The sequence below is a fragment of the Manis pentadactyla genome, chromosome 12 (assembly GCF_030020395.1).
Source record: "Manis pentadactyla isolate mManPen7 chromosome 12, mManPen7.hap1, whole genome shotgun sequence".
Lineage (NCBI taxonomy): Eukaryota > Metazoa > Chordata > Mammalia > Pholidota > Manidae > Manis > Manis pentadactyla.
The window spans coordinates 30,463,891-30,488,306 of NC_080030.1; the positions used below are offsets into that span (position 1 = coordinate 30,463,891).

A 24,416-nucleotide genomic window follows, 5' to 3' on the forward strand; every position below is an offset into this window, starting at 1 on the left:
CATCCAATATTTTTTCTCTCCTTCTGCATAAAAAGAACACTTAAATTTTAGCTGTCACTTAGCCTCCTGAAATAAGACTGTATTCCCAAGTGTCCCTGGCTTTTAGGAGTTGGCATGGGACTAGGTCCTGTCCAGTGAATCTAGGAAGCGGTATGAAGTATTCGTTACATCCACAGGGCACTTGCTGAAGGTACAGAGACGGCGTGGCAAGCAGCCTCCTGGGGGCTGTCTGGAGCATGTCTGGATGGCTCTGGAAGCCAGTGCAGGCCTGGTGAGCTCCAGGATGCAGACAGGGAGGCAGAAGGAGCCCGAATCCCTGCCAAGCAGGGAGCTAACCACCGTGGGAGGCACCCTCTAAGCCAAGGGCAGTGAACGCTCCAGGGTTAAGTCATGGTCACCCTGCGGTTTGCAGTCCTCGGAAGCAAGCCAAACTTTAACTGATGCACAAGGTGTGCACACAGGAAGAGCTGAATTCCAGTTACAAGCTGAGTCCTTAAAGCTGTTCTGTCCAACAGGAGTGAAAATGGCCTCCCCTAGGACAACGGAGATCTTCAAACAGGGCTTGTTATCCACCAATTAAAGTATTAAAAGGCTGGCTTCGTGCCAACAGTTTAGAAGACAAACACCTGGCCATGCTGCAGAGACCCAGCCCCTGGGGCCTCTGTCTGCCGTGGTAACATGCTTTACACTTGACCGCGGTAACACCTCGGCCTTGGCCTAAGAGACGGGCTCCGGCACGAATGCTCCATCTCTCTCTCCATAGATCTGCTGGTGTCCTACTGTATCAATGCACAAATTCACACATTATCAGTGAAAATACCAGCTGGCTTTTTGAAACAACACAATAAATTATACTAAAGTAAGTGACATAGAGACTGGAAGTGCTGAGAACCCCTTAGTGTGGTGGCTTAGCGAGTGTCATCTGTTATTTTTCGGGAAGAATCATGCAGATGTGGTGCTGTAGTCCCCAGCCACCAGAATGCTGCCCTGAGCCTAGTGGCCCCAGCCCAGCAGTGCCACCCCAGCCCCTTCCTGAGTCCAGCAGGGATGTGTCTGAAGGGCCAGCCCAGAGACAGGGCCCCAGGAAGTGTCCTGGGCTTTCCACGCATTTGGCAACAGCTTGATCTGGCTCCTTATCAGAAGGAAAAGGTGATTTTTAAAGAAACATTTGATATTGCTTCCCTAAGCATAATAGGGATATATGCTATTGCATGTTTTAATAAATTCAAGATGGGAATGCAGCCAAATAGAGCATAAAACAAAGGAAGGGCTACTTTATTTTGTTTTTGTTTTATGTTATTTTGTTTTGTAGGAAGAGCTGACAGGAGGCCTAGCCTCTCAACACCTTTTTCATCGGAATAGGGGATGGCTGCCTGTGCTAGGTGGTGCCCGAGCTCCAGGCTGGCTCATCTTGCTGAACTGAAGCTTCATGCCTGTCAATTAGCAATTCCCTTCTGTCTCCCTGCAGCCCCTGGCCGGCCACCCCACTCTGACTCTATGGGTCAGACTGTGTCCCAGCCCTGCCAGTAGGACCCTGCCTAACATGTCCTGTGTGGCTACTTGTGGCCTGATCACAGTGTCCTCCACGTGCTGGTTTCTGACCCTGAATGAGCACTTAGCAATTAATAAGAAAAACTTAAGTAACAGACAAATGATATGAAAAGCAAATTTATAGGAAAAGATGTGTAATGATTTATAAGCACAGGAAACAATGTTCAATCTCACTTGTTATTTAAAAAAGGCAAAGTGAACAACTGGATGCTCCTTTCACCCAACTGAATGCAAGATTAAAATGATAATGATCATTTCTTGGGTCTGGGGCTAGGAGCTGCTGGATGTAGCCAGTGTAACCTCTTGGCGGGTCGTTGGTTAAGGAGTAGGGTTCTGGTTCTATAAGATAAATATAAGAAATTCTACAAATTTCTCCTCTGGATACATGCCCATGTGTTCAAAAATAAGTATGCAAATAGTTTGGTGTAGTTTTGTTTAGAATAGCCAAAAACTAGAAACAGCTTGTGTTGGCACAGAGGGGCCAGCTACCAGATAAATCATGAGACTTCCACACTGAGGAATATCCTCACAGCCATCGCGGAGAAAGAGGTAGATCTTTATCTAATCATGTTAAAATATGGCCAAGTTTTTTATTCAATTAAAAAGGTGGATAGCAGAAAGAAAAAAAAATAGAATAATTCCATCTACATAAAAAAGTCTGCCTATGAGTTACCACAGGCATATAATAGGGCCAGAGACAGAGGTGGCAGGTACCAGAGATGTGCTCTTGACATCCTGCCCCCACCTCCCAAATGTCAGTGCAGCCCAGGCTGACCAGCCCTGGTTCCCTCCAGTCTCACCCTGACCTCTCCACGCCTTCCCCTGCCCCCCAGCCAACGTGCTGAGCTGCTCTGACCTGCTGCCGTGAGCCATGTGCCCTTTCCCTACTGCAGTACCATCCCCTCTGCTGGCAGATCCGCCCCATTGCGCTGCGCACCCCACGGGCTTCAGCCTAGAGCTGAAACCCTCCCCTCCATCTGGTCTGCCTGTCCCTGTGGCCATCACAGCACAAACACCCGTTAATCTGCCCCCCTACCCCCCAACGTGTGAGGGCTGGGAGTTCAAGGGCCCTGGCTGCCCACAGCTTGATTGCCAGCCCCTCGGCAGCCCAGGGCATGTCCAGCACACAGCAAGCACAGCTCCTGGGAATGAGCGAGTCATGTCTGGGGAAGGAAGTCTGAGGAGCGCCAGGAGTTCGCACAGGAAGCTCAGAGGGGCCGAGGAGTGGAGCGGCAGCCCCGGCCATGTCCCCAGTGGACACATGAGGACTGAATCCACCCAGCACCTCAGGCCATAGGAAGAGCTGTGGCTGCAAGCGGAACTCCAGGGTGAGCCAGAATATAACTGGCCTTGGATTGGAGACCAAAACCCAGCTTCCAGAGAGTGTCTCAGGGGTCAGGCTGATGGTGCCGGGCAAGCAGGGCAGATTTGGTAGCAGGGCTGGCCGCCCACCACCACTGAGAATTTAAAGCCGGTCAAAAGGAAAACATGATTTTTTTCCATCGTGATTTGCTCTGAGTCAAGGTTACTTTGCAAGTAAGTTGGCATTATGTTTCCAGAGTTTAACTTACAATAATAGAATAAATTAATCCCAGGAATAAAAATACAGCATAGGGAATGTAGTCAATAATATTGTAATAGCTTTGTGTAGTGATAGAGGGTAATTACACTTACCATGTTGAGCATTTTGTATATAATTGTGGAATCCCTGTGTTGTACACCTGAACCATTGTAATATTGTAGATCAATTTTACCTCAATTAAAACAATAAATACTTATAAAGCAAGCACCGCTCAGGTCTCCCTGTCACTGGTAGGCGAGAGATAAATGAAGAGAAGCCATGTGAAGGGCCAGCCCTCCAGGGAAGGAGGGTGAATCCAGACAGTGCCGGGTCCGAGCAGGGGCTAGCCCAGTGGCCTCCCATGGAAAGGAGAAAGGCCGTGGGCACCAGGACTGCACTTTTACAAGGTCCACCCCAGAGGAGGCCACGTGGGCGTCGCCTGGCCTGGGATGATGGGTGCCCTCCTGCTCGGGTGTCTCCTCCCTGCATGATGGGTGGCCTCGTGCCCGCCCAGTGCTCTCTGAACACCTCCTTTCCCCAGGTCTAGGGCGACCTGCACACGCGGTGTATATCCAGCTCAAGCTGGTCCCAGTGTGCGTCCTCCTTGCCTAAGAATTTTGCTGTGGTCTGTCCAAGTGGAGGCATTCTTTGCTTAGAGGTGGATTTGAAAGTAAAGGCTGGGGTGTCGTCTTCCACCCACGCACTGGTTTCCAACCCATCTCCCAGGAGGGCCTGCGTCCAGGTGAGGATGTACGACTGCTTTTGAACCACTGAATGCACCGGTTAACACCATGTGTTAGTGGGACACATGGGCTGAAATGACAGGAAACCCAGGATTCCTGGGGAAGCCCCCGTCTTGCTTACACGGCCCCCACAGAGCTCGGGTCCCGGGCAAGCCCTGGTCTCAGCCCTGCCGATTCTGAATGCTTATGACCATCAACAGAGATTTCCGCCTTGAGGGCCTTGGGTTCTGCACGCTGGGCATCATGCCTTGGGAACACGTGGCTTCCAGAGACGGAACCCAGACCCACAGAGACCGAGTCCTCCTGCAGGGGACATGCTGTAAGCACAGAACCCTTATTCACCCTTGTGAGCCGTGATCCTTTCCAGTTCCCAAAGCCCACCATCAGCTTGATTTCTCCTTGGCGAAATCACTGGCCAGGACTCTGGCCCTGCGGTGCCCTTGGCACAGAGCAGCAGGAAGCACTCCTTGACTGAACAGGATGCGTAAGTGTGGGGCTCCCCCCAGAGGAGCAGCTGATGCTCCAAGGCAGAGCCAACGTCTGGCCACACTGGCCACTTTGGAGAGCAGCCCCCAGCCAGGCGAGTGCCTGGGCCGTGCAGAGCAGAGCTCTGAGAATATTTACTGCATGTGGGTAGCCATCGGCAAGGCCTCCTCTGGGTCCCAACCACACATCTCGCTTCTTTCCAGATCTCTGGACAGGACCAGGCCTCGGGAGCTGCCCGTGCAGTGGGGAGCCAGCCCCAGGAGAGATGCTCGCCATGGAGGGCCCCAGGAGGAGGGCCTGGGTGGGAGCGCAGGAAGGGCGAGGCTGGGTGTCCTGTGCCATCGGGGAGTCTGGGAGGCATAAGTGGCATCCAGTGGCAGTGTCTGATGCTTGCATCTGCTTTGTAGACGACCAGATTCAGGCAGAGTGGGGACTTCAGAGAAGCCAAGGGAAGCATGTTAGTGACTGAGTAAGAGGCCTCACAATAAGCTGGGCTTATAGTTTTATTTTAGAGTTCTTTATAAAAGTACATTTTCCTTTAAAAGCTTTATTCTTTTAAAGTTAGGTATTCTTTCTAAAAATGTGGAAATAGTGTTTAGGTGCATCAAAGAGGAAAGTGCATGTGCCCCCTTCTTCCCACAAATTCTATTGTCCAGAGACAGGCTTGATGTGAATTTACTATAGACTCATTGGATGTAGTAGATATCTGTATGCATGTGTGTGTATCTATAGTCATATATGTATATACGCATGTGGATCTTTTTCTTTCAGTACAGGGAGTTGGTACTATTGCTATTCAAAACAAAGCAATAGCTTTCATTAGATGTCTTTATAAAATGTTCTCCCTGAGCCATCAGATGCCCCTCCCGCTCACCTTTCTACAGTTTGCCAGCAAATCTTCCCTAAAGACAGTTCAGTCATTCCCAGATAAGCCGCTGCTGGGAGCCTCTAACTGACGAGCAGGCTTTGCCACTTTCTGAGGCAAAAACAGGTGTGACTCAACGATTTCCCAGTGTGCTACGGAAAGTCAGTCATTTGCTTTGCAACCAGAGCAGACCAGAAACGCCTCTCAGAGTCCTGACACTCTCCAAGACTGAAGCAGCTATGTGCTACAAGAGAGATGCGCTGAGGCCACCAAACTAGGTAAAATTGATATAGGATGGCATTATTTGGTTTGGGGACAAAATGGAAATTTTATTGGGCATGTGCATCATAGGAGCAAAGGCACAAATTTACCTTCGGAGATTCACTGAGGTGGTTTGTGTCGCTGTGGTGTGTGTGTAGACAGGAACAACGGGTTGAAAACCACCTTGGACAGCCCGGCGTGTCACTTTGCCCCTCATGGAGATGTTGTGCACAGGCATGCCTGGCCCCCGGCTGTCCAGATTATAGTCCAGGGTCCTCAACTCCTCGCAGGCTTGGTGGGACTCTGTTCAGTCAAAAGGGCTGTGAGCTCCAACGGGCTGAGCTCACTGAGGTGGCCTGTAAGCAGCAGACCTGGGACTTTCAGTTTCTATTGAGAGAAGATCATCTAGGTCGATATCTTTGGAGCTGAGCAGCTGTAACAAGGGCCAGGTGTTATTCTGCCACCTTTGTGGAGATGTTGGAGGTGGTGGTGTGAACAAAATGTGACACCTTCCGCTACATTCTCGCCTAAGAGCTGCTTTATTTGGGGGACAAGTATCCCCTCCTGAAAGTTTTGATTTCTCTATTTGCTCTGCTGCTTATCATCTGTCTCCTGAACTAGAATTAAGCCTTCATGAGAACAGGGGCCCCCGATGTGTGATCAGTGCGGTGGTCCCAGCACGGAGAACGATAGCTGGCATAGGGCAGGCACCCAGCATGTCGCCGTGGGGCGACAGCAGAAGGCAGCCCTCTGCAGCTGCGGCGGAAGAGGTTGGCTGGGCAGGGTGGGACCGTGCATTTGGAAAACGAAGTGGTGTGTGCATGCCTGTGTGCGTGTGCCAGTGTGCTCCGAGCCAGCGGCTCTGGCGTCCCAAGTGCGAGAGTGGACATCTCGTCCCTGGCGCTCCTTCTACAGTCAGGCAGACAAGACAAGGCAAAGATGCAGCCAAGGTGAGGACCAGGGGTTCCTTGCTCTGGTCAAAATGCAGGTGCCCTGGGCAAGTGAGGCTGCTCCTGGCCCAGGTGGGCGTGGAGCTCAGGGCCCCGGGGCAGGGCAGACCCTGGCTCTCAGGACAGCCTGGAGGGCTTGAAAGAGCACGTGAGGGGAACTACTTGGGAGTATTCCTCGTCTTGCTCTAGGTCCTGCCTCACTGAGTTTGTGCTGAGTGGGGTCCTGCTCTTGCTGATAGTGATGGGAAGGAGCTGACGGGGCGCCAGCTGAGCAAGGCCCCCACGCAGGCCCAGGGGTCTGTTCAGCCAGGTCCCCACCACGCCGGCAGGCCCAGCTGTGGGGCCAGCTGCACCAACGCTCTGCCTGCTTTGGAGGCTTGCCCGGAGAAAACGCTTCTCAAGTCAGGGTTGTGTTCATAAAATCTGCTTTTCCTTTTTGTTTGTTTGTTTAACATCAACAGAAAGCACCAAATATATTTATTTCCAAAGTCTAAAATTCCTAACTTAGGTGATAAGTTTTTCCATCCCGTATATATACAATGTTCATCTTTATGTAGATGAATTTTTAACTAATGAATAGGGAAAATTTGAATTTATTTAGTACTGCTTATATTTTAAAAATGTCAACACTTAAATGTCAAGAAAATTGGTGTTCACATACTTACATACGTAATCTCTTTAAGAGAGTAAACTGTTCATTAGACCTCTTTGAAATGAAAAGGAGTCTTTAGCTTCTTAGCAGGAAACTGACTTAAAATGTGATCCTCTAGCCCAGACAGACCTCGGGCAAGCTGCCAGTGTGGTTCCAGACCACCTCAGTAAGAAAATAATGTTGAAATAAAATGAGCCCAAGGAAGTTTCTGGCTTTCCAGTGTATGTAGAAGTTATGCTTACACTATACTATAGTCTGTTATGTGTGTAATAATATTATGTCTTAAAAAAACAATGTACACACCTTAATTAAAAAATGTTGCTAAAAAATACTAACTGTCATCTGAGCTTTCAGGTCATAATCCTTCCACTGGGGAGGGTCTTGTCCTGATGTTCAGGCTGCTGACTGAGGAGGCTGGTGGCCGCTGAAGGCTGGGGTGGCTGTGGCAACTCCTTAAAGTAAGATGGCAGTGGAGTCGTGGCACTGATTGACTCTTCCTTTCACGAATGATTTACCTGTAGCATGCGATCCTGTTTGACAGCATTTTACCCACAGAAGAACTTCTTTCGAAATAGGGATCCATTATTCAAATGCTGTGGCTGCTTCATCAACTAAGTTGACACAATATTCTAAATCCTTTGTTATCATTTCAACAATCTTCACAGAATCTTTACCCATACATTCCATCTCAAGAAGCCACTTTCTTTGCTCATATGTAAGAAGCAACTCCTCATCCATCCAAGTTTTATTAGAAGATTGCAACCATGTGGTCACAGCTTCACGCTCCACTTCTAATTCAAGTTCTCTTGCTGTTTCCTCCACACCTGCAGTGACTTCCTCCACTGGAGTTTTGAGCCCATCAAAGTCCTCCATGAAGGTTGGAATCAACTTCTTCCAAACTCCTGTTAATGTTGATATTTTGACCTCTTCCCACAAATCACAAATGTTCTGAATGGCATCTAGAATAGTGAATCCTTTCCAGAAGGTCTTCAATTTACCAGATCCATCAGGGGAATCTCTGTCTATGGCAGTGATGGCCTTATGAAATGTGCTTCTTAAATATTAAAGCTTAAAAGTCTACATCGCTGCTGATGTTGAAACTGGCTGCAAGGTCGACTTTCCCAACCTCTCCAAACGCCGGCCACACCCCGGCAGGAGTGTGCACGTGGGCGGGGACACACTTTGCAGTCTGTGTCCCTTTGGTTCTGAGGAAAGAATCCGGACTACACTTAAAATGTAGTGTCCTCGTCACACTGCGGGGCCATGACTGGAAGGTCTCTCTTCTAAGTATTTTGGGAGAGTGACATCACCAAGAGGGTGATGGAGGTGGTTCCTGACTTTGCTCCTCCTCACGAGAACTAGCATCTGTTTAAGAATAAGACACCCCTGTAGGAACCCTAGAACACGGAGCCAGGCTGAGGCGCCCTGCACCTCAGAGACCAGCAGATGGACATGCCAGGAGGTAAGAGCACAGCCACCCTTGACCACACTGTCCCTGGGCCTGCCCAGCAAGCGCCCTGACGGCCCTCCTGAGCCTCCCGCTCCTCCAGTGGGCAAGGACAGCCCCCCAGCAGTGAGGGTGGTCCTGTGGGGGCCTCTGGCCTGATCTCACCCTGCAGGCGCACGGGGGAGTCCCAGGCTCAGCCACGGGAGTCTATGAAGAGGAGAGGGAGGGGCCCACCACATCTGAGCAGGGACCCACACGTCCTTCCTGTGGTGCCCAAGGAATGGGCCAACCCGGGGCTCGCTCAGCCGCAGCATCTGGGGGAGCCACACCCTGACCAGTAAACTTGGTGGGACCAGGTGGGGAGCTCTTCTGCCCCCAGAGCCCGGCCTGCCCACGCCCAGGCAGGGGGCTGGGTCACAGCCCACCTCTGTGGGGAGGAGAGCGCCCTCAGCCCGGGCTGACCAGAAGCTCCGGCAGCAGCGCCCGGAGTCTGGGTGGCCCAGAGAACCAGCCAAGAAGCAGGCGGGCACAGCGGACTCTCCCGCTCAATGAGAGCAGAGTCAGAGCCGGGCGGGGGCGGGAGCCCTCCCCCAGGCACAGGCAGGGCCATCAGGTCCCGAGGAGCTGAGGGCGGGGCCTGGCGCCGCCCACCCACCCAGAGAGACCACTGGGGAAATGGAGGAAGGCCTGGACCGTCCCTCCCAGCCCGCCCAGGCTAGGGAGCTGCGACTCAGCCCCACCCCCTGTTTGGAGTGCATTGTCCCCATCTGACCAGAAGGGCTTCCTGCAACGCCAGGAAGCCGGGGACCCCGGGGCACCCGAGCCGAGAGGCCCAGGCAGACCCAGCAGTCTGCAGAGGAGAGCCAGCGATCCTGTTCAGTCCGAGAGCTGGGCTGTGGGCTGGGTTCTATTCCAACCAGCTTCAGACCCACTCCTCCACTGCGTGCAGCAGAGCAGCTGATCTGCAGCCACACTCATCACGGAGACAGCCTCTGCCTGGCCCACCAGGAACCGTAGCCAGGGCCCCTGGGAGGCTGCATAGCCATCCAACAGCCCTGCCTCTGTATAGCGAGCGGCTCTTGTACAGAAAGCACAGCCATGGCCTCCCCCATCTGCAGAGCAAAACCAGTATCCTCCCCTGATCGGGGTAATTCAGTGCACCCTGAGCTGATTCAGGTCCCCAAACAATGCGCTGTGCAGACCCTGGGTCCCTCCCTGCTGTTCTGCCAGGGTACGGAAGCCAATTCGTACCCCACCTAGTGCTGAGTATAGGGCCCAGATACACCCCTAATAAGCCTGACCAGGGAATCCAGGCAGCCACCGCTCCCACCCCACAGCCTCACTTGGGCAGGAAACCTAGCCAGCAGTCCTGCCCTGTTGTTCTCAGCTGGGGGCATCTCCCGTATCCTCCCCCCACCCTGAGAGCCGCAGCAGTTATCTTGCTCAAAAATAAGCTGTAATAGCACACCCACCGGGCAGGCACATGACCCACAGACACACCCAGAAGAGCAAAGTGAGCCGACTGGGAAGGACTCTCTGCCAGAGCAAGCCTGTAAAGCCTGGAGGAGGAGCTCAGTGACTCCAAGGTGCAAACACAGACATAAGGAGTCAAGGATCATGAAAAATCGGGTTAATCTGAGTCCACCAGAGGAAACTAATAAAGTTCCCATAACTGACCCTAAAGACATGGAGACCTATGAACTGTCAAAGAATTCAGAATAATCCTCTTAAGAAAGCTTTAATGAACTACAAGAAAACACAAACAGCCAAACAAGATTAGGACAATGCATGAACAAAATGAGAACTTCCACAAGGAAAGAGCAAAAATAAAGAAAAAAAGAAAACCTGGAATCCTGGAGCTGGAAAATGTCCCTGAGCTGAGAAATTCAGTAGGGAGTTTCAAAAGCAGAGCCAACCATGCAGAAGAAAGAATGCGTCAACAGCCAAACATGGGAGCAGCTTGTGCCCACAGAGGGACGAGTGGGTAAAGAATTACAGCGATGGTACATCACCCGCCCATAAAAAACAAGGCAGCCCTGCCTTGTGAGGCGACCTGGGTGCACCTTGGAGGGGGCATCACACGAAGATTCGTGGAGGACGGATATTGTGTGCTCTCCCTTATATGCAGACTCTGACAAATAAATAAACAACCAAACTCATAGAAAAAGAGATCAGACTTGTGGTTACCAGAGGCGGAGGGCAAGGGGAAGGGGCATTGGAGGAAGGTGGTCAAAGGTGCAAACTTCCAGCCGTGAGATAAATAAGCCCTGGGGATTTGACTTACAGCCTGATGACCCGCTCACACTGCTGTGCGGGGTGCAGGGAAGTTGTTAGCAAATCCCTAGGGTTCTCAGCACAAGGAAGAAGGTGTTTTTCCTTTTTTCTCCCTTTCTTTTTATTGTATCTATATGAGATGGCTGTCAGTTGAACCTACTGTGCATCATTTCACGATATACCCAAACCAAACCATCATGCTATGCAGCTGAAACTTTTATGTATGTCAATTATTTCTCAATAAAACTGGGGGGAGGGCATTTTATCCTGCTAGAGACCAAGGCAAACTGTAAAATGCCCGAAAATATATATACCTGAAAACTCCCTTGTAAGATAAAGGGGAAAAGCCGGGAGGGAGAGCGAAATAGCAAACATGGCTAATGCATGACCTCGGTGATGAATCCGTGACTGGAAGTGGGACGGAAAGAGGGACGGAGTGCAGGTGACTTGCAAAGGCTAGCAGACTCTGAGGTTCCTGGTCACCCATGGGGCCCCCGGGGACACTGGCTGACTGCTGAAAGGGCCGGACAGTAGCTACAGGAAGCTGCTCCCCGGAGGCTGTTAGTAAATCCTTGAAGACTCTGCGGTAGGTCTAAATGGGGCATAGCAGAATAAAGCCTCAGGAAGGTCTTCTGATACCAAAATATAGGTCCTCTCTGGTAGTTATACAAGGTCAGAATCAATATAAACTAAAGTGTTGCTGAAAAATAAAGAAGCCAGAGTTTGTTAATGATGATAAGACTGCTGTGGAAACATCCATGTCAGGCTATGTATTATATTTCTTTAAATATTGTTCCACCTGGTATTTTTTTCTGGGTTAAAATGTCATCTTGGCCAACTGACATAACTGGTGACTGTGTTAGGGCCAACCTAGGGGCTTTCACAATTATTAGCTTCTTGAACTTTTGCAACCCTCCTTTTTCAAGAGGAAACTCAGGTTTGGGGAATTTTATGATCCACCTGGGATTGCCCAGCAAAGAAGTCACAGGGCTATGGTTTGAACCTACAGATCTTATTTGTTTCTGGGGTTGGTGTCCCCTTTTACTAGACTACTTTGTTCACACGTCTGTGTAAGTGTGGTGATTCATGTTTAATCTTTACATTAAAAAGCCATTACTTTCCTAAAATTTTGTTTTCATGGGAAGTTAAGCTGCAAGGGCAAGACCTTTATATGCTATTCCAATGGCACAGTGGGCTTCCCTCCGTAGAGGGAAGTTACCAGCACGGTAAGGTCTGCCTTATTGATCCAAACTAGATAAAAATAACTGGCTGCACAGAACTTTGAAAACGATCTTTCAACACCAAGTTTTACTAACAACTGAGTAAAGTAATTGAATAGTTAGATAAATAAATGGTTTTGCTTGCTTATTAGCTATGAGATATGGGGTGAGTTGTTTAAAACACTTGACTGTACTGTCCCATATGGATCCGCTGGTCACACGTAGCTACTTGAATTTAAGTTTGAACTAATTCAGTTTGTCAGTCGCATTAGTGATGTTTCAAGTGCTCAGTAGTCACTAGGGCTGGTGGCCACCATACTGGATGGTGCAGAAAGTTCTCCTGGGCAGCACTACCCGAGACCTGAAATCCCAAATCCCCAAACTCTCGTGCAGTTCGGTTTTCTGTCTGGCAATGGGTCTAAGCATTCTGATGATAGTTATCACAGCACTGCTGTGGGACAACATGAAACAATACAAGTCAAAGTGCTTTGCACATTGTAAAGTGCTATCTATGCTCATAAAGTTTTAAACCAATAATTGCAGTGTTGTAAATTCATATCATCTTTGAGATACTAATACTCTGCCCTCGGGCCTTATAATCATGTTAACTCTGCCAGAATTTGAACTGCGTATCTTGAAGCTGACATTTATACTTTGCTCTTTAAGACCGAAGTACATTCCACATTCTGCACCACTGAGAATTTCTCCTAATGTGGAAGGTGCCCTTAGACACATCTGTCGTATAAATATAATCAGTATTAGTTAGATAATATAATGGCGTAGATCATTATATAACATATATGATATGAAAGTCCTCAGTTTGCTGTAAGGACCATACCTAATGGAAACTAGCAGGGAAAGTGACAAGTACACCCCTTGTGATTAGAGTCCTGATCTCTTGTCCCGTTAGAGAGTGGGGTGTGGATTGCAGAGAAGGTGAATGAGTAACAACCGCGTGGTGCTCCATCGTCTGTGATAACCAAGTGCATTAACTCAAAACAGCCTTCATGACCTATGCACTTTAACTCAGATGTGAGCAAACGTGGCTTCATGGTGCAGGTGGCCTTGCCTGCACCCCGATTGGTTTCTTTTAGGGAACCACGATCCCAGGGCCCGCTGAGAGTTGACACCTTTAATTAGCACCATGGAGAGAAGCCTGAGGAACGTCCTCGTCGTTTCTTTAGGATTCCTGCTTCTCTTTACTGCCTATGGGGGTCTGCAGAGTCTGCAGGTGAGTGTGGGAACCTTCTGAATGTCTTCTCTTGGCCTCCAAGAATCTCCAGGTCACAGGTGACCAGGAATGGGGGGTTTCTCATTATCCACCAAACTGTCCTCTCATTATTTTGTTCACCCCCAAACTCCTCTAAAACAGTGGTTTTGTACGTGCAGCTCCTACTCCCGGGACTGCACAGCAGTGGGTGTGCCTGACCCTTGGACAGGGAGTCAGGTCTTGGGTGATGATTTGATAAGATATTCTTTGCTTTTAAGTGGTTAAAGAGACACAGGATGAATCCTTGTGAATCCTGTATTTCATGCCCCTGGCTTTCTGGTTAGGGGCAGTAATGTGAATATATCAGATTCCACCAGACCATATAAATTCTGAGTCTCCCCTGGGCAAAATTGTGAAAGTGGTCTTGTAAGTCTGACCTGTACGGCGCACTGCCCTCCTAGAGCCCCTCTAATGGCCATGACAGTGGTCAGCTTGCCAAGGAGTAGATTTGTTGTATCTTCCCAAGGTAGTTACGTTTATAAACTAAAGAATAATGGGCACACGATATCCTATTAGTTCCAGGTGTACACACAGTGACTTGACAATTATATACATTACTCAATGCTCACTGTGATAAGTGTGGCCACCACCTGCCACCATACAAAGTCATTACAGTATAACTGACTATACTCCATTACTGTACTTTACATCTCTGGCCTTCATGATTCTACAAAGTCTCCCTGACTCCACTGGGCTGGTCTCTCCCAGGAGCTCTAGGCCCCTGAGGACTCCAGCCCCATTTCAGTGGCCAGTATGTGGGTGTGACTGATGCCTGTCAGCTCCTGTCCCCTGCCACCCTGTCATTGTAATCTCCTTTGTATCAGCACAGCAGCATACAAAGCTTTTACTGGTGTGCACTTAAGGATCTATTTGTTGAGTGTTGAGTGACTGTCCTAATTGTTTATGGAAGCCAGGTTTTACTAAATTCAGTTCTCATATGTGTAGTTTAAAGTTCAACTTGTCTAAGACATTCAAATATTGGTGTCAGAACATGGTCATTCAAGTAGAAAAGAAATTTGCCTTTAAAGTGTGATTCCCCCTTTGGATATTGAAATCTGTCTTCCTTTGCAGGGGTTTGCAATCAAACTCTATGATACCTTGCCAGTTTGTGGCAGGACTGTGGGTGGAAAGGAAATTCCATGCAGAGAAGTGCTGCAGGTTTCTCATTAACATATAGAGATCAAGCTCATTAACACACAGGGACTTAATACATAAGTATTCCGAAAATAAAAGGCTCAGGCTGAACCAGCTCTCTTAGTCTGCACTCCTGGCAACAAGTTGTAAACAGAAACTTCCAGATAACCCCCACTTCAGAGCAGAGTGCTGTTTCTACCTTCCAGCCAGATTTTAGCATTTTCCTGGCTGTTGTTACTTTCAGTTTCAATTAATCAGCAAATGTTAGTAAGTGCCTGCTTTGGGCAGGCAGAAGGGGAGACTTAGGAAAAGCAGAACATTTCCTCTGCACTGGAAGGTGCTGTCATCAGCTGGGGTGACACCAGTGTCACCAGGCGGGATGGGCTAGAGATTGGGTGACTGTGGAGACGTGCCTGCTAATACAACAGCAAAGCAGAGATCTCCCTGGACACTATTTGGGGGCCCTTGGAGACCGTTGATCTATACCTGATGAATGGGCACCATTTGGAAATCAAAGATTTGGATGGCGAGAGCGGGTGGAGGGGTGAAGGGATGCGAGCAGCTGCACAGAGAGAAGCAAGAGAGAATCCCTACCCGGCGCCCCTGCCCCTCCTTCTTGTCCCCCCTCCCGTTCTCCCTGCCCCTCCCCCTCCTTTTCTACTTCATTCTTCATTTGTCTTCCCTCTTACAAAAGAAATAAGAGAAAAAAGCAATTAAGCTGGTTTTCCTTCACAGCAAAAGCCAGGCTTCCCCGCTGTGATACCCTTTGTTCTAGTCACCTATCTGGCCTTCTGGTCACTTCATACCAAGGTAGGCACTTAAGTGAAAAAACAACAAAAATAGGACGCATGTGAATTTTCATCCACTGGGGGTCAAATGGGACCTTCACTGTGACCCTGGCCCCTCCCGGGCGCCCGGACCCACTAGGCCGTCACCCAGCAGCTGCTCCTCCGCAGGGATAGGGGCAGACGCCACGGCGAGCCCAGGCCCCGGCCTGCCTACGGCCCGCTGTGGCCCTGGCACCCGGGCTCCGCTGCCCACTGCCTAGTCTCGGGCCGCAGTCACCCAGCCTGCTGCACGCCCACGCCCGGAGGTCCGCGCACGGGGTGCCTCTGACCGGGCTGGCCTTGTCTCCGCAGAGCAGCCTGTACAGCGAGGAGGGCCTGGGGGTGACGACGCTCAGCACCCTCTACGGCGGGGTGCTCCTGTCCTCCATGTTCCTCCCGCCGCTCCTCATCCAGAAGCTCGGCTGCAAGTGGACCATCGTCGTCTCCATGTGCTGCTACGTGGCCTTCTCCCTGGGCAACTTCTATGCCAGCTGGTATGGCCCACGCCAGGGCCCGGGGTGGCTAAGGGGACATGCGGCCACACTCCCCATGCTGGGTGCCTGCTGCCTCTGCTTTAGGACGCACTCTGCTTCCCCCAGCTCCTCTCACAGCCCTGGGGCAGCACCATGTCATGCTGTCTTCCCATTTTTCCCACCATGATGTCCTGTCCCTTCTGCTAGGCCCCCACCCCCAGCCCCAATCCTGACCTTTCCACAGCCTGCTCTCAGCCTCTAGCTCCCCTCTCCCAACCAGGCTGACACTTTCCCAGCCCCAGAAACTAGGGGGAGGTCTGATGTGTTGAGGCTGAATTGCAGAGAGACTTAGCGGAACGTGACCCATTGGCAAACCCGGTCACAGAGAGCGGACACGGAGGGGCTGAGGCTGGAGCCTGGCACCTGCCTGAGCACAGCTCCTCCTGGTGGAAGGGACCCTCGGGGACCAGCAAAGAGGTGAGGGCCACGTGCCCTTGCTCCCAGGAACAGACCTGTCAAGCATCTCTGAGGGACACGCCCTTGTTATCTAGGCCATCCCAGTTATGGTGGCTTCGCATTCTTCTTTTTCTTGTTACCACAGTTTCCATTCAGAATCCCCATGGAAGAGGGCACAAATTAAAAATTTGAAAATTTAAAAAATTCAATCAATCATTTTTAATGTAAAGCGATTAGAATTACCTAGAAACACAAAGGCTTATTTGTGCTCCCAGCTTGTTAAAATCACAAAAACAAAGAAATGTGATTGGCACTGACATTTTGCAGACAGACCTGAACCAGGAAAGGCGCTGAGTCTGATGGTGGATCCGTCTGTCTACCGGACTTATGAACATCGAGGGACCTTAGATGGGACAGGCAGGGAGTATGCCCCCAAACACAGGCAAGAAGGGAGGCCCCAGGGCGCCACATGTTTGCATTTGACTTACAGGTACACATTGATCCCCACCTCCATCCTGCTGGGACTCGGAGCAGCGCCTCTGTGGTCGGCGCAGTGCACCTACATCACCATTATGGGAAACACACACGCGGAGGAGGCAGGGAAAATTGGCCGAGATGTGGTGAACCAGTATTTCGGCATCTTCTTTCTCATGCTCCAGTTATCCGGTGTGTGGGGCAACCTGATCTCATCCCTGGTGTTTGGCCAGTTGCCCACTAAAGGTAAAAGGGATCAGGGCTCCATGGTGACTGTGGGGAGGTCCCTGCTCCCATTAGCACATGTCTTTATCCCGGGATTGGAGCAGGGGATCTCGTGAGGCCCTCCTGGTTCTCAGCCTGCCTGTGCTCAGCTTTGCCTGGTTCCCACTACCCCAAGACAGGCTGGCTGAGTCCAGTGGTGCCCCAGGATTCTGATCCTGCCCACCCTGGGCCTGTGCAGGGGAGTACTCAGGGAAACAGAGGGCCCTGCCAGGGGGATCAGGTTAGGGCTCCGTACCATCCTTTCAGGCCATCTAAGAATGGTTTGCCTAGTGTATTTCCCCCAATTCAGTCCCCTGAGAAGTGTCTTAAATATTATGCATAAGGCCACTGGTCCCTTCCCTGATCTGGGCGCTTGATGCGTCTGAAGATGGGAAGCCATAGGGGTGATAGATTCTGATTTTTTGCTCATTACTGCTGTCACCATCAGCAACAGCCAGCAAGTTGGGATTAAAGTTCAGTTTCTGTAACATGACTGGTAAGAAACGGAGGGAACAAATTCACGTTTAAAGACATTCCAGCAAGTGAGTGCAATTTGCTGAGTGGCCACAGGACAGAGAATTTGAGGGCTGGAGGCTCCGACAGCATCACTGTTTCATGCCTCCTTCCACCTCCGGCCTCCATGCCACCTACTCATTAGCTGGGCTGCAGAGCTTGCTGGCCAAGGGGGATTTTGTGGTGTTTCATGTGATTCAATTTGTTTTATAAAAACAATGAAATGCCGAGTGTTCTTCCTCTATGACACATTCCCCTTCCATCCAGAGATTCTAACATGGGTCTGACTGAGAGTCTTTGATAGTTCAAATTTCATTCTTTCAACAGATAGGAAACTAACATTCAGAAAAGGTAGGAAATACCTGCCTGAGGTCATGGAACTGGTCACAGTTGAATCTAGAAGAGAACCCAGTGGTCCCAACACCCATTCTGAATTTTGAAAAGTTGAAAACTTTTCAGTTATGTCGGGAAAGTAATATGATAAGTAACCACAACTTATTGTACATGTGTCCAGAGCACATCTTAAAATCAAGTATACAGACACATGCCTCAGGGGAAATGTTTGTGGAGACACTTGGTCCAGCAAACCCGCGTCTTGCTGTGCTGTGGCGAGGCCTTGTCTTGGGCATGCCCAGACTCCGTCCCCTGCACCACGCACCTCGCACCCCATAGCCTCCAAAACACCCGTGTTCTCACATTGCCTCTTTGCCTCCCACACCCCAGAGGCCATTCCAGAGGAGCAGCTCCTGTTCTGTGGGGCCAGCGACTGCCTGTTAGACATAAAGTCCACCAACAGCACCCGGAACCCCTCCCAGGAGCTGATCTACACCCTGCTGGGCATCTACACGGGTATGTGCGTGCTCAGAGGCAAGGACAGCAGGCCTGGCTCCTTCCTGTGCTGGAAGGAACGTAATCTCCCCAGAGCATAATCTTTCATCTGAAAAACCCTGCAAAATGTCCTCAGCTTGATCTCATTCAGGTGTTTTTTCATATGAAGTCAAATAAGCCAACCACTGCTAACTAATAGGGTTTCCTCGGATGTGAGGGTCATGGTTCATCGGTACACTGCAGTACAGTAGCCGTCAGCCACATGTGCTTAGTTAAATTTTAATCAGCTAAGTTACAGGTACTGTCCCGAGTGCCACCGGCCACATGGAGTGGATGACTACCATGTTGGATGACATCCTGGCTTACATGGCGTGAGTAGGCCAGCTATCTGAATTTCAGCTGTGTTCCAGTGACCCCGGAAACCCCAAATCCCTACAAACGGTCATATTTTTCTGGGGAAGGTATTTGAATGGTCCCTGCTGAAAGGAGGGTGTGGGGCATGGTGTCCCCTGCAGTCACCATCCTGGCACCAGGGAGGCCTCAGGACTGTCACCTGCTGGTCACAGTGCAGCTGCCGCACACAGACATCGGACATTCATGCCAACAGGGCTGCCCAGAGGGAGTTAATTCTCATGGTTCTTATCCTTAGAAGTTTATTTTAATGGAAAACATTTACATGAATGGGTTTCTAAATAACATCATTCTTATAGTCCAGATTTATTACTACTGAAGGGGATACCTTTAGAGTAGTTTCTTTTTTAACCATTTGGAGGGAATTTAAATTGATTCTTTGTCATTTTTGAATTTTGGGGTTCATAAAGGGTCTTGGAATGGGCCCTTTGTAAAGACTAAGGGTCTGAAATATATTGAATTTGGTGGGACTGTCCAGGATGCCCCTGGGAATCCACGGTTAGGCAGGTGCTAGCCAGAACCCTGCCCGGCATTCAGGTGTCTCTCAAAGCCACTTCCATTGGACGCACCCAGCGAGCACTTGTAAACAGTCACTTGGTGGGGACGAAGCAGAGTGCGGGCTGGTGTGTGACACCCACCATGGGTCAGAAACCAGGAAGACAAGAACCTCACGTCAGTAAGCTCAGAGTCCAGCCAGGGGGTCAGACTGCATTCAGCCGACCCACGTGTGAGGTGACAAGTGTTTCCGAGCGAGGCTCACAGCTGGTGTGCAGCGGCACCCTCTGCAGCATGGGTTCTAGGGCCGCTGGGATGAGGGGCTGTCCCGAGCCAGGTGGTGGAAGGTGGGGCTCACCAGCAGAGAGGGAGCTGAGAGGCCACGGGGCAGGGAAGCCAGTGAGGCTGGAGCGCACAGGCGTGGGAGGGGGGACAGCGGAGCCTGAGAAGGGACAGGCCGTGCCGCCAGGGAAGGCCTTGAAGCTTGCCGAGTGCCTGGACCAATGCACACCTGTTCCCTGGACAGGCTTGGGGTCAGCGTGATGGGAAGGGCGGGAAAACAGTGGGCAGAGAAGCCAGTTATGGGGCAAGTCCAGTGAACTGTGGAGGAAAGAAGAGGAAAGACAGTGGCACAGTGAAGACAGAGGCGAGCTCAGGGGAGTTCAGGGCTAATGGGACTTGCCTGTGGATGGGGCTGGGATGCGGGAGGGTGGGCCAGACAGCCCTGCAGTGGGGGGAGAGTCCACTGAGCTTGCGAGGTGTCCCTCCTGGTACAGCAGCAGGACGGGGCTGCCCTGGGCAGGAGGAGCCCTGGGCAGGGCGCAGGCTGTGGAACAGGGATGCATGGAGGAGGCTTCTCTCTGTGCGATGGGTGAATTCTGTGGAGGGCCTGAGATTCTCAGGGAGACAAGAAAGGGCTATGGGAAGAAGTAGAGATAGTGGGCTCAGGATGTGATGGAGGGTAGGAGCTGGAAGAAGGCAGTGGGGACCCAGGGTGAGCAGTTGGGTGGGGGACTGAGATGGTCACAGGTGGCAGAGGCTCCTGGGGGCTCAGGCATGACCCCAAGAGGCTGCTGCCCCTGGGAGAGCTGTGGGCCGGCGCCAGAGAGCAAGGCTGGGCTGAGCCAGCTGCGGGGTGAGTGGGGCTGCAGGAGGCCGTGGGTGGGGGTTGAGGACAGGGGGTGGGTTCTGCACCTGCCACCATTTGCCGGTTTCCTCTCCTCGTTGTGTGGCTCTCCGTGCACCTTCCCAGCCACCAGTCGCCTCTCCCGCATTCCCTGCAGCAGCCCTGGGCCTCCTGACACCTTGCACACCATCCCAGGAGCACAGGGGCCCAGTAGCCTGGGGGCGGCGTGCAGACATCTATGTGGACCCGAGGCCATGCGCATGTGATGAGGAGACACTGTCCCTTATTATTCGGGTCCTGACTTTCCTGCGGGGTTTCATATGTTCCTTCCCTTTAGCAAGGCTATGTTGCCATAAAGACCAAAGAAAGGGAAAAGAGAAAACGGACTAAAGGGCAGAGAACACAGTCTCCCTAGAGTAATTTCCCAAGATTTCTGAGCTTTGTCCTCATAACACACTTCCTTGTGAAGCTGTTCTCATCAAAATGCAGTGTGTTCATTGTGTAACACGGCCGTGTCCCCACACTCGCCTCCTGGGAAGGTTCTGGGTCACAGGACAGCTCGGGACACACACACATGTCCTATTAAACATGTGGCTTCTCTGCCCCTGGCCCCCCACCCACAGGCTGCCTCACCGCTTTGCCTGGACATGAGTGTCCTGGTGGGCTGCTCAGAACGCCACGTCCCTGCCCACGAGGTGGCACTGTGTAGTCAGCATTAGTGGGAACTACGCCCTTTCTCACCTGATTCACACACTACCAGTTGATGGGGTTGGCTTGGAAGAACGCTTTCCTGCTGAGACGCCCAGCAGCTCCCACCCAGGCGTGGTGACCTGCTCTGACGGTTCGTGGGCAGCTGTGGCCCCAGAGGTTAAGGGCTCTGCAGGCATTCATGCGGTGTTTAATGAATGTCGTTAAACTGTCGAGTTACCATGAGGTGGGGAGAGGGGCTGTTGTTTGGCCGAGAGGGAAAGTAGCTGAATTACAGGAATGAGGCTTCGAGGTCAGTTGGTGCCCCTCTGGGTGGGTGCAGATTGACAGTACGGCTCCCGGAGATGGGCTGAGGACGGGTCTCATGGCTTCAGCAGGTAGTCTGGGGCTGACCCTTGGGTCTCAGTGGCACTCAGCCAGCATGCCGCTGGGAAGGACCCGCTGTGGGGTGGCACCCGCTGGCTGTAAGGGACCAAAAAGGTCAGATGAGGCTGGTGAGACACAGTGAAGGGATAAAATAATCCAAACCATCTCCAAAGGACGACAGGTCTACAACCAGTTGATGGGGTTGGTGACTGACAGCAGCTCTGAGGGGTTCTGACCACCATCAGGAGACCATCACAGCTCTTAGATTGATCTGGGATTCCAAGACACAGTGCGTGATTATCACTGCAGGCAGAAGGGAACAGAAGAGATATACGTGTGTCACATTCAAACCAGTCAGGGTGTGGAAAGGTCTCCATGTAAAGAAAAAGAAGCTAAATAAATATACATAGTCTTTCACCAGGAGAAAGGAAGGTTTATCAAGTCATAAGGTGGTGCACGGCAGAGAAAGACATGTCACTTTATTTTGGAATCGCAAACATACAGGATGCCCCTTGAGGGTGCAGGGAGTAGTTGTCTTTAATAAAATTGTGTGCCTAGATAACTATTCACAAGCACTGTGCAGGGAAAGCCCCTCACCTCTGTCCCTGCCTACCCAGCAGCCCTGCCCACACAGACAGCCCTGTCTTCCTAGGCTCTCCAATGTCCTTGTAAACAGTATCTCTTCATGTCTCCCCTTGTTAAAAGCAAATGGTAGCACATTTTGCACCCTGTGGGTTCTGCACCTTGATTTCTCTCTCAGCCATTTGAGGAATTTTCCCTCCTTAGTGTATAAAGAGCTGTTGCTTTTTCTTTTTTCAAAAGCACAGTATCCTTCTGCAGTTGGGGCATACCATAATATCTGTAACTGGTTCCTCCTACAGGACTTTTAGGTAAATAGATCTGGAATAAATACAAAGCACAGCAAATGGAAGGTTTTCCTGGACTCATGGTCCTGGGAAGGGAGGCTGGCTGTTGGTAGAAATTCCCTGAGGATTAGGAAGAGAGAAGCAGCCAACCATTCAGGGTGCTGAGACGCCAGGGAAGTCCCCCCAGGTATGTGTATTTCATGTCGCTGAAGACAGGACTAACCTGTGTGATGGGCTGCACGGGGGAGCCTGGCAGACCCAAGTCACCAGAATCAGCACGGCGGTCACAGCCCTGTGTCAGCTCCCGGGTGGCAGGTGGCCAGGGGCTTCAGTCAGGCTGGGCCCGCGTCCAGACTTGAAGCTGACCCTCCGTCTCCAGAGAAGGAGAAGTGGCTGGAGGAAACCCAGGCAAAGGGTGGTGCCCCCGGGGTCTGAGCACCACAGCCCCCGCCCTTTGTTTTCCCTCCAGGAAGCGGGGTCCTGGCCGTCCTGCTGATAGCCGTATTTCTCCAACCCGTAAAAGATGTTCAGCAGAAAAATGAAGAGAAGAGACCATCGTTTTGGTTTACTGTTCTGTCGACTTTCAGGCTCCTTAAAGACAGACGTCTGTGTCTCCTGGTCCTGCTGCCCATGTACAGCGGATTTGAGCAAGCCTTCCTGGCTGGCGACTACACCAGGGTACGAGGGGCGCCCAGCGTGGGTGACTGAGGGTCTCCTGCGTCTGCACGTCGCAGAGCCCTGCCCCGGGCGGTGGGGGACAGGCTGTGCATGGCCTGCCTGGCCCTTCCTGGCCTGGGGCTGCCACAGTTAGGGTACTGGGTTTAGGATGGCCACGTTTATGGTCAGGAGACGAGCTCACCTGAGCTCAGACTTCCTTACGCTTGAGCTGTGTCTTCAGGTAAAGGACCAAAGGCATTCGTGAGTCATCACATTTAACACTTATCAGTGTTTGCTTGCCTGCATCTCACTCTCCCTCATATTTTAGAGTAAAAAATAGGGAAAAACATGAAATCCACGAGTAATGCCAACATTCCTCCTCACTCTAGCTTTCAATTATGTGTTACAGTCCAGAAAAGGACGTGGCCCTGGGGCAGAGTCACTGTGCCTGCTCAGAGCACCCTTACCACCTCAGGCCCCCAAGCTTTGCTCTACCTGCCTGTTTGTGCACAAAGGGGGGCCTCTCTGGGGGCGGCTGGAGCAGCACAGCAATGCCAGTGGGCACAGTGACCCCGTCCCTCGGTTGGCATTCACGGCCACCCCATCATGGGTTTCCCACCAAGACTCTGTCTCTAGTTCCCCTGCCCGGGTGGCATCCTGTCCTCAAGAGCCATCTGGGATGTCGTGGATGGCATGCCACAAACAGGGATGTGGAGCTGAGATCCCCTTCCCCAGAAAGTACCAGGTGGGAGCTGGGGCACTGTGAGGGCTGGAGAGCCAGGACCATGGTGGTCCAGCCAACCTGCACCCGGGGGCACTCCCCTGAGGGCACAGCCCTCCTCCAGACTTGTCATTACCCAGCCCTCCCAGATGCACTGGGGCATCCTCATCTGAGTGTCTGCCCGAGGCTGGCCTGGCATGGAGTGGTGGGTGAAGTATGAGCACCGGTGTGCAGGCCCGCCTGGGTCCTGGCTGGGGGCCGCTCTGCACCTCACATTCTGTACAGGAGCATTTTCCTTCTAGTTTCCTTTGAGGACCCCTTATTTTCTTTCTATCTGGTTCTTTTTTTTGTTAAGATGTTATTAGTTTAGAGCAATTTTAGGTTCATAACAAAATTGAGTGTAGGCACAGAGATTTCCCATATGCCCCTTGACCCCCATTCATAGCCTCCTCCAATATCAATGTCCCCACCAGACGGGGTACTTGTCACAACAGGGGGACCTGCACGGACATGTGCTCACCCACAGGCATGGTCCACACAGGGCTCACTCTTGTCATCATGCCTGCTGAAGTTCGGACAAATGTGTCCTGATGCCACTGTGACGTCATGCGCAGTATTTCACCCCAAAAACTGTCTAAGCTCTGCTCGTCTATTCCTCCGTCTTATTCCTTCCTGTCTCATAGGCAGAGTAGGAAACAAAGGGTTCATATCAGCCCCATATAAACAGGAAGTGTGTCGCAGTATATGGCAGACTGTGGGAGAATCATGTCCACAGGTCTGTCCAGACCATTCCTGCCAGTTCTTGCCCCAGAGGCAT

General features: G+C 51.3%; 1 protein-coding gene across 7 annotated transcripts in view; it reads left to right on the forward strand.

Moving 5' to 3' along the window:
- Nucleotides 1-5,367: 5,367 nt before the first annotated feature.
- Nucleotides 5,368-24,416, forward strand: part of UNC93A (unc-93 homolog A) — a 31,356-nt gene continuing 12,307 nt past the window's right edge. The window contains exons 1-6 of one of the 7 annotated variants that reach the window (XM_057490277.1): nt 5,368-5,484; nt 13,105-13,241; nt 15,554-15,735; nt 16,661-16,890; nt 18,145-18,270; nt 22,691-22,899. In XM_057490277.1, coding sequence (XP_057346260.1) covers nt 13,155-13,241; nt 15,554-15,735; nt 16,661-16,890; nt 18,145-18,270; nt 22,691-22,899 — 834 coding nt within the window. In that variant the 5' untranslated portion in view covers nt 5,368-5,484; nt 13,105-13,154. Of the gene's footprint in view, nt 5,485-8,267; nt 8,532-13,069; nt 13,242-15,553; nt 15,736-16,660; nt 16,891-18,144; nt 18,271-22,690; nt 22,900-24,416 lie in introns of those variants that run through there. The other 6 variants (XM_057490281.1, XM_057490279.1, XM_036926496.2 and 3 more) reach the window with 6 other exon arrangements.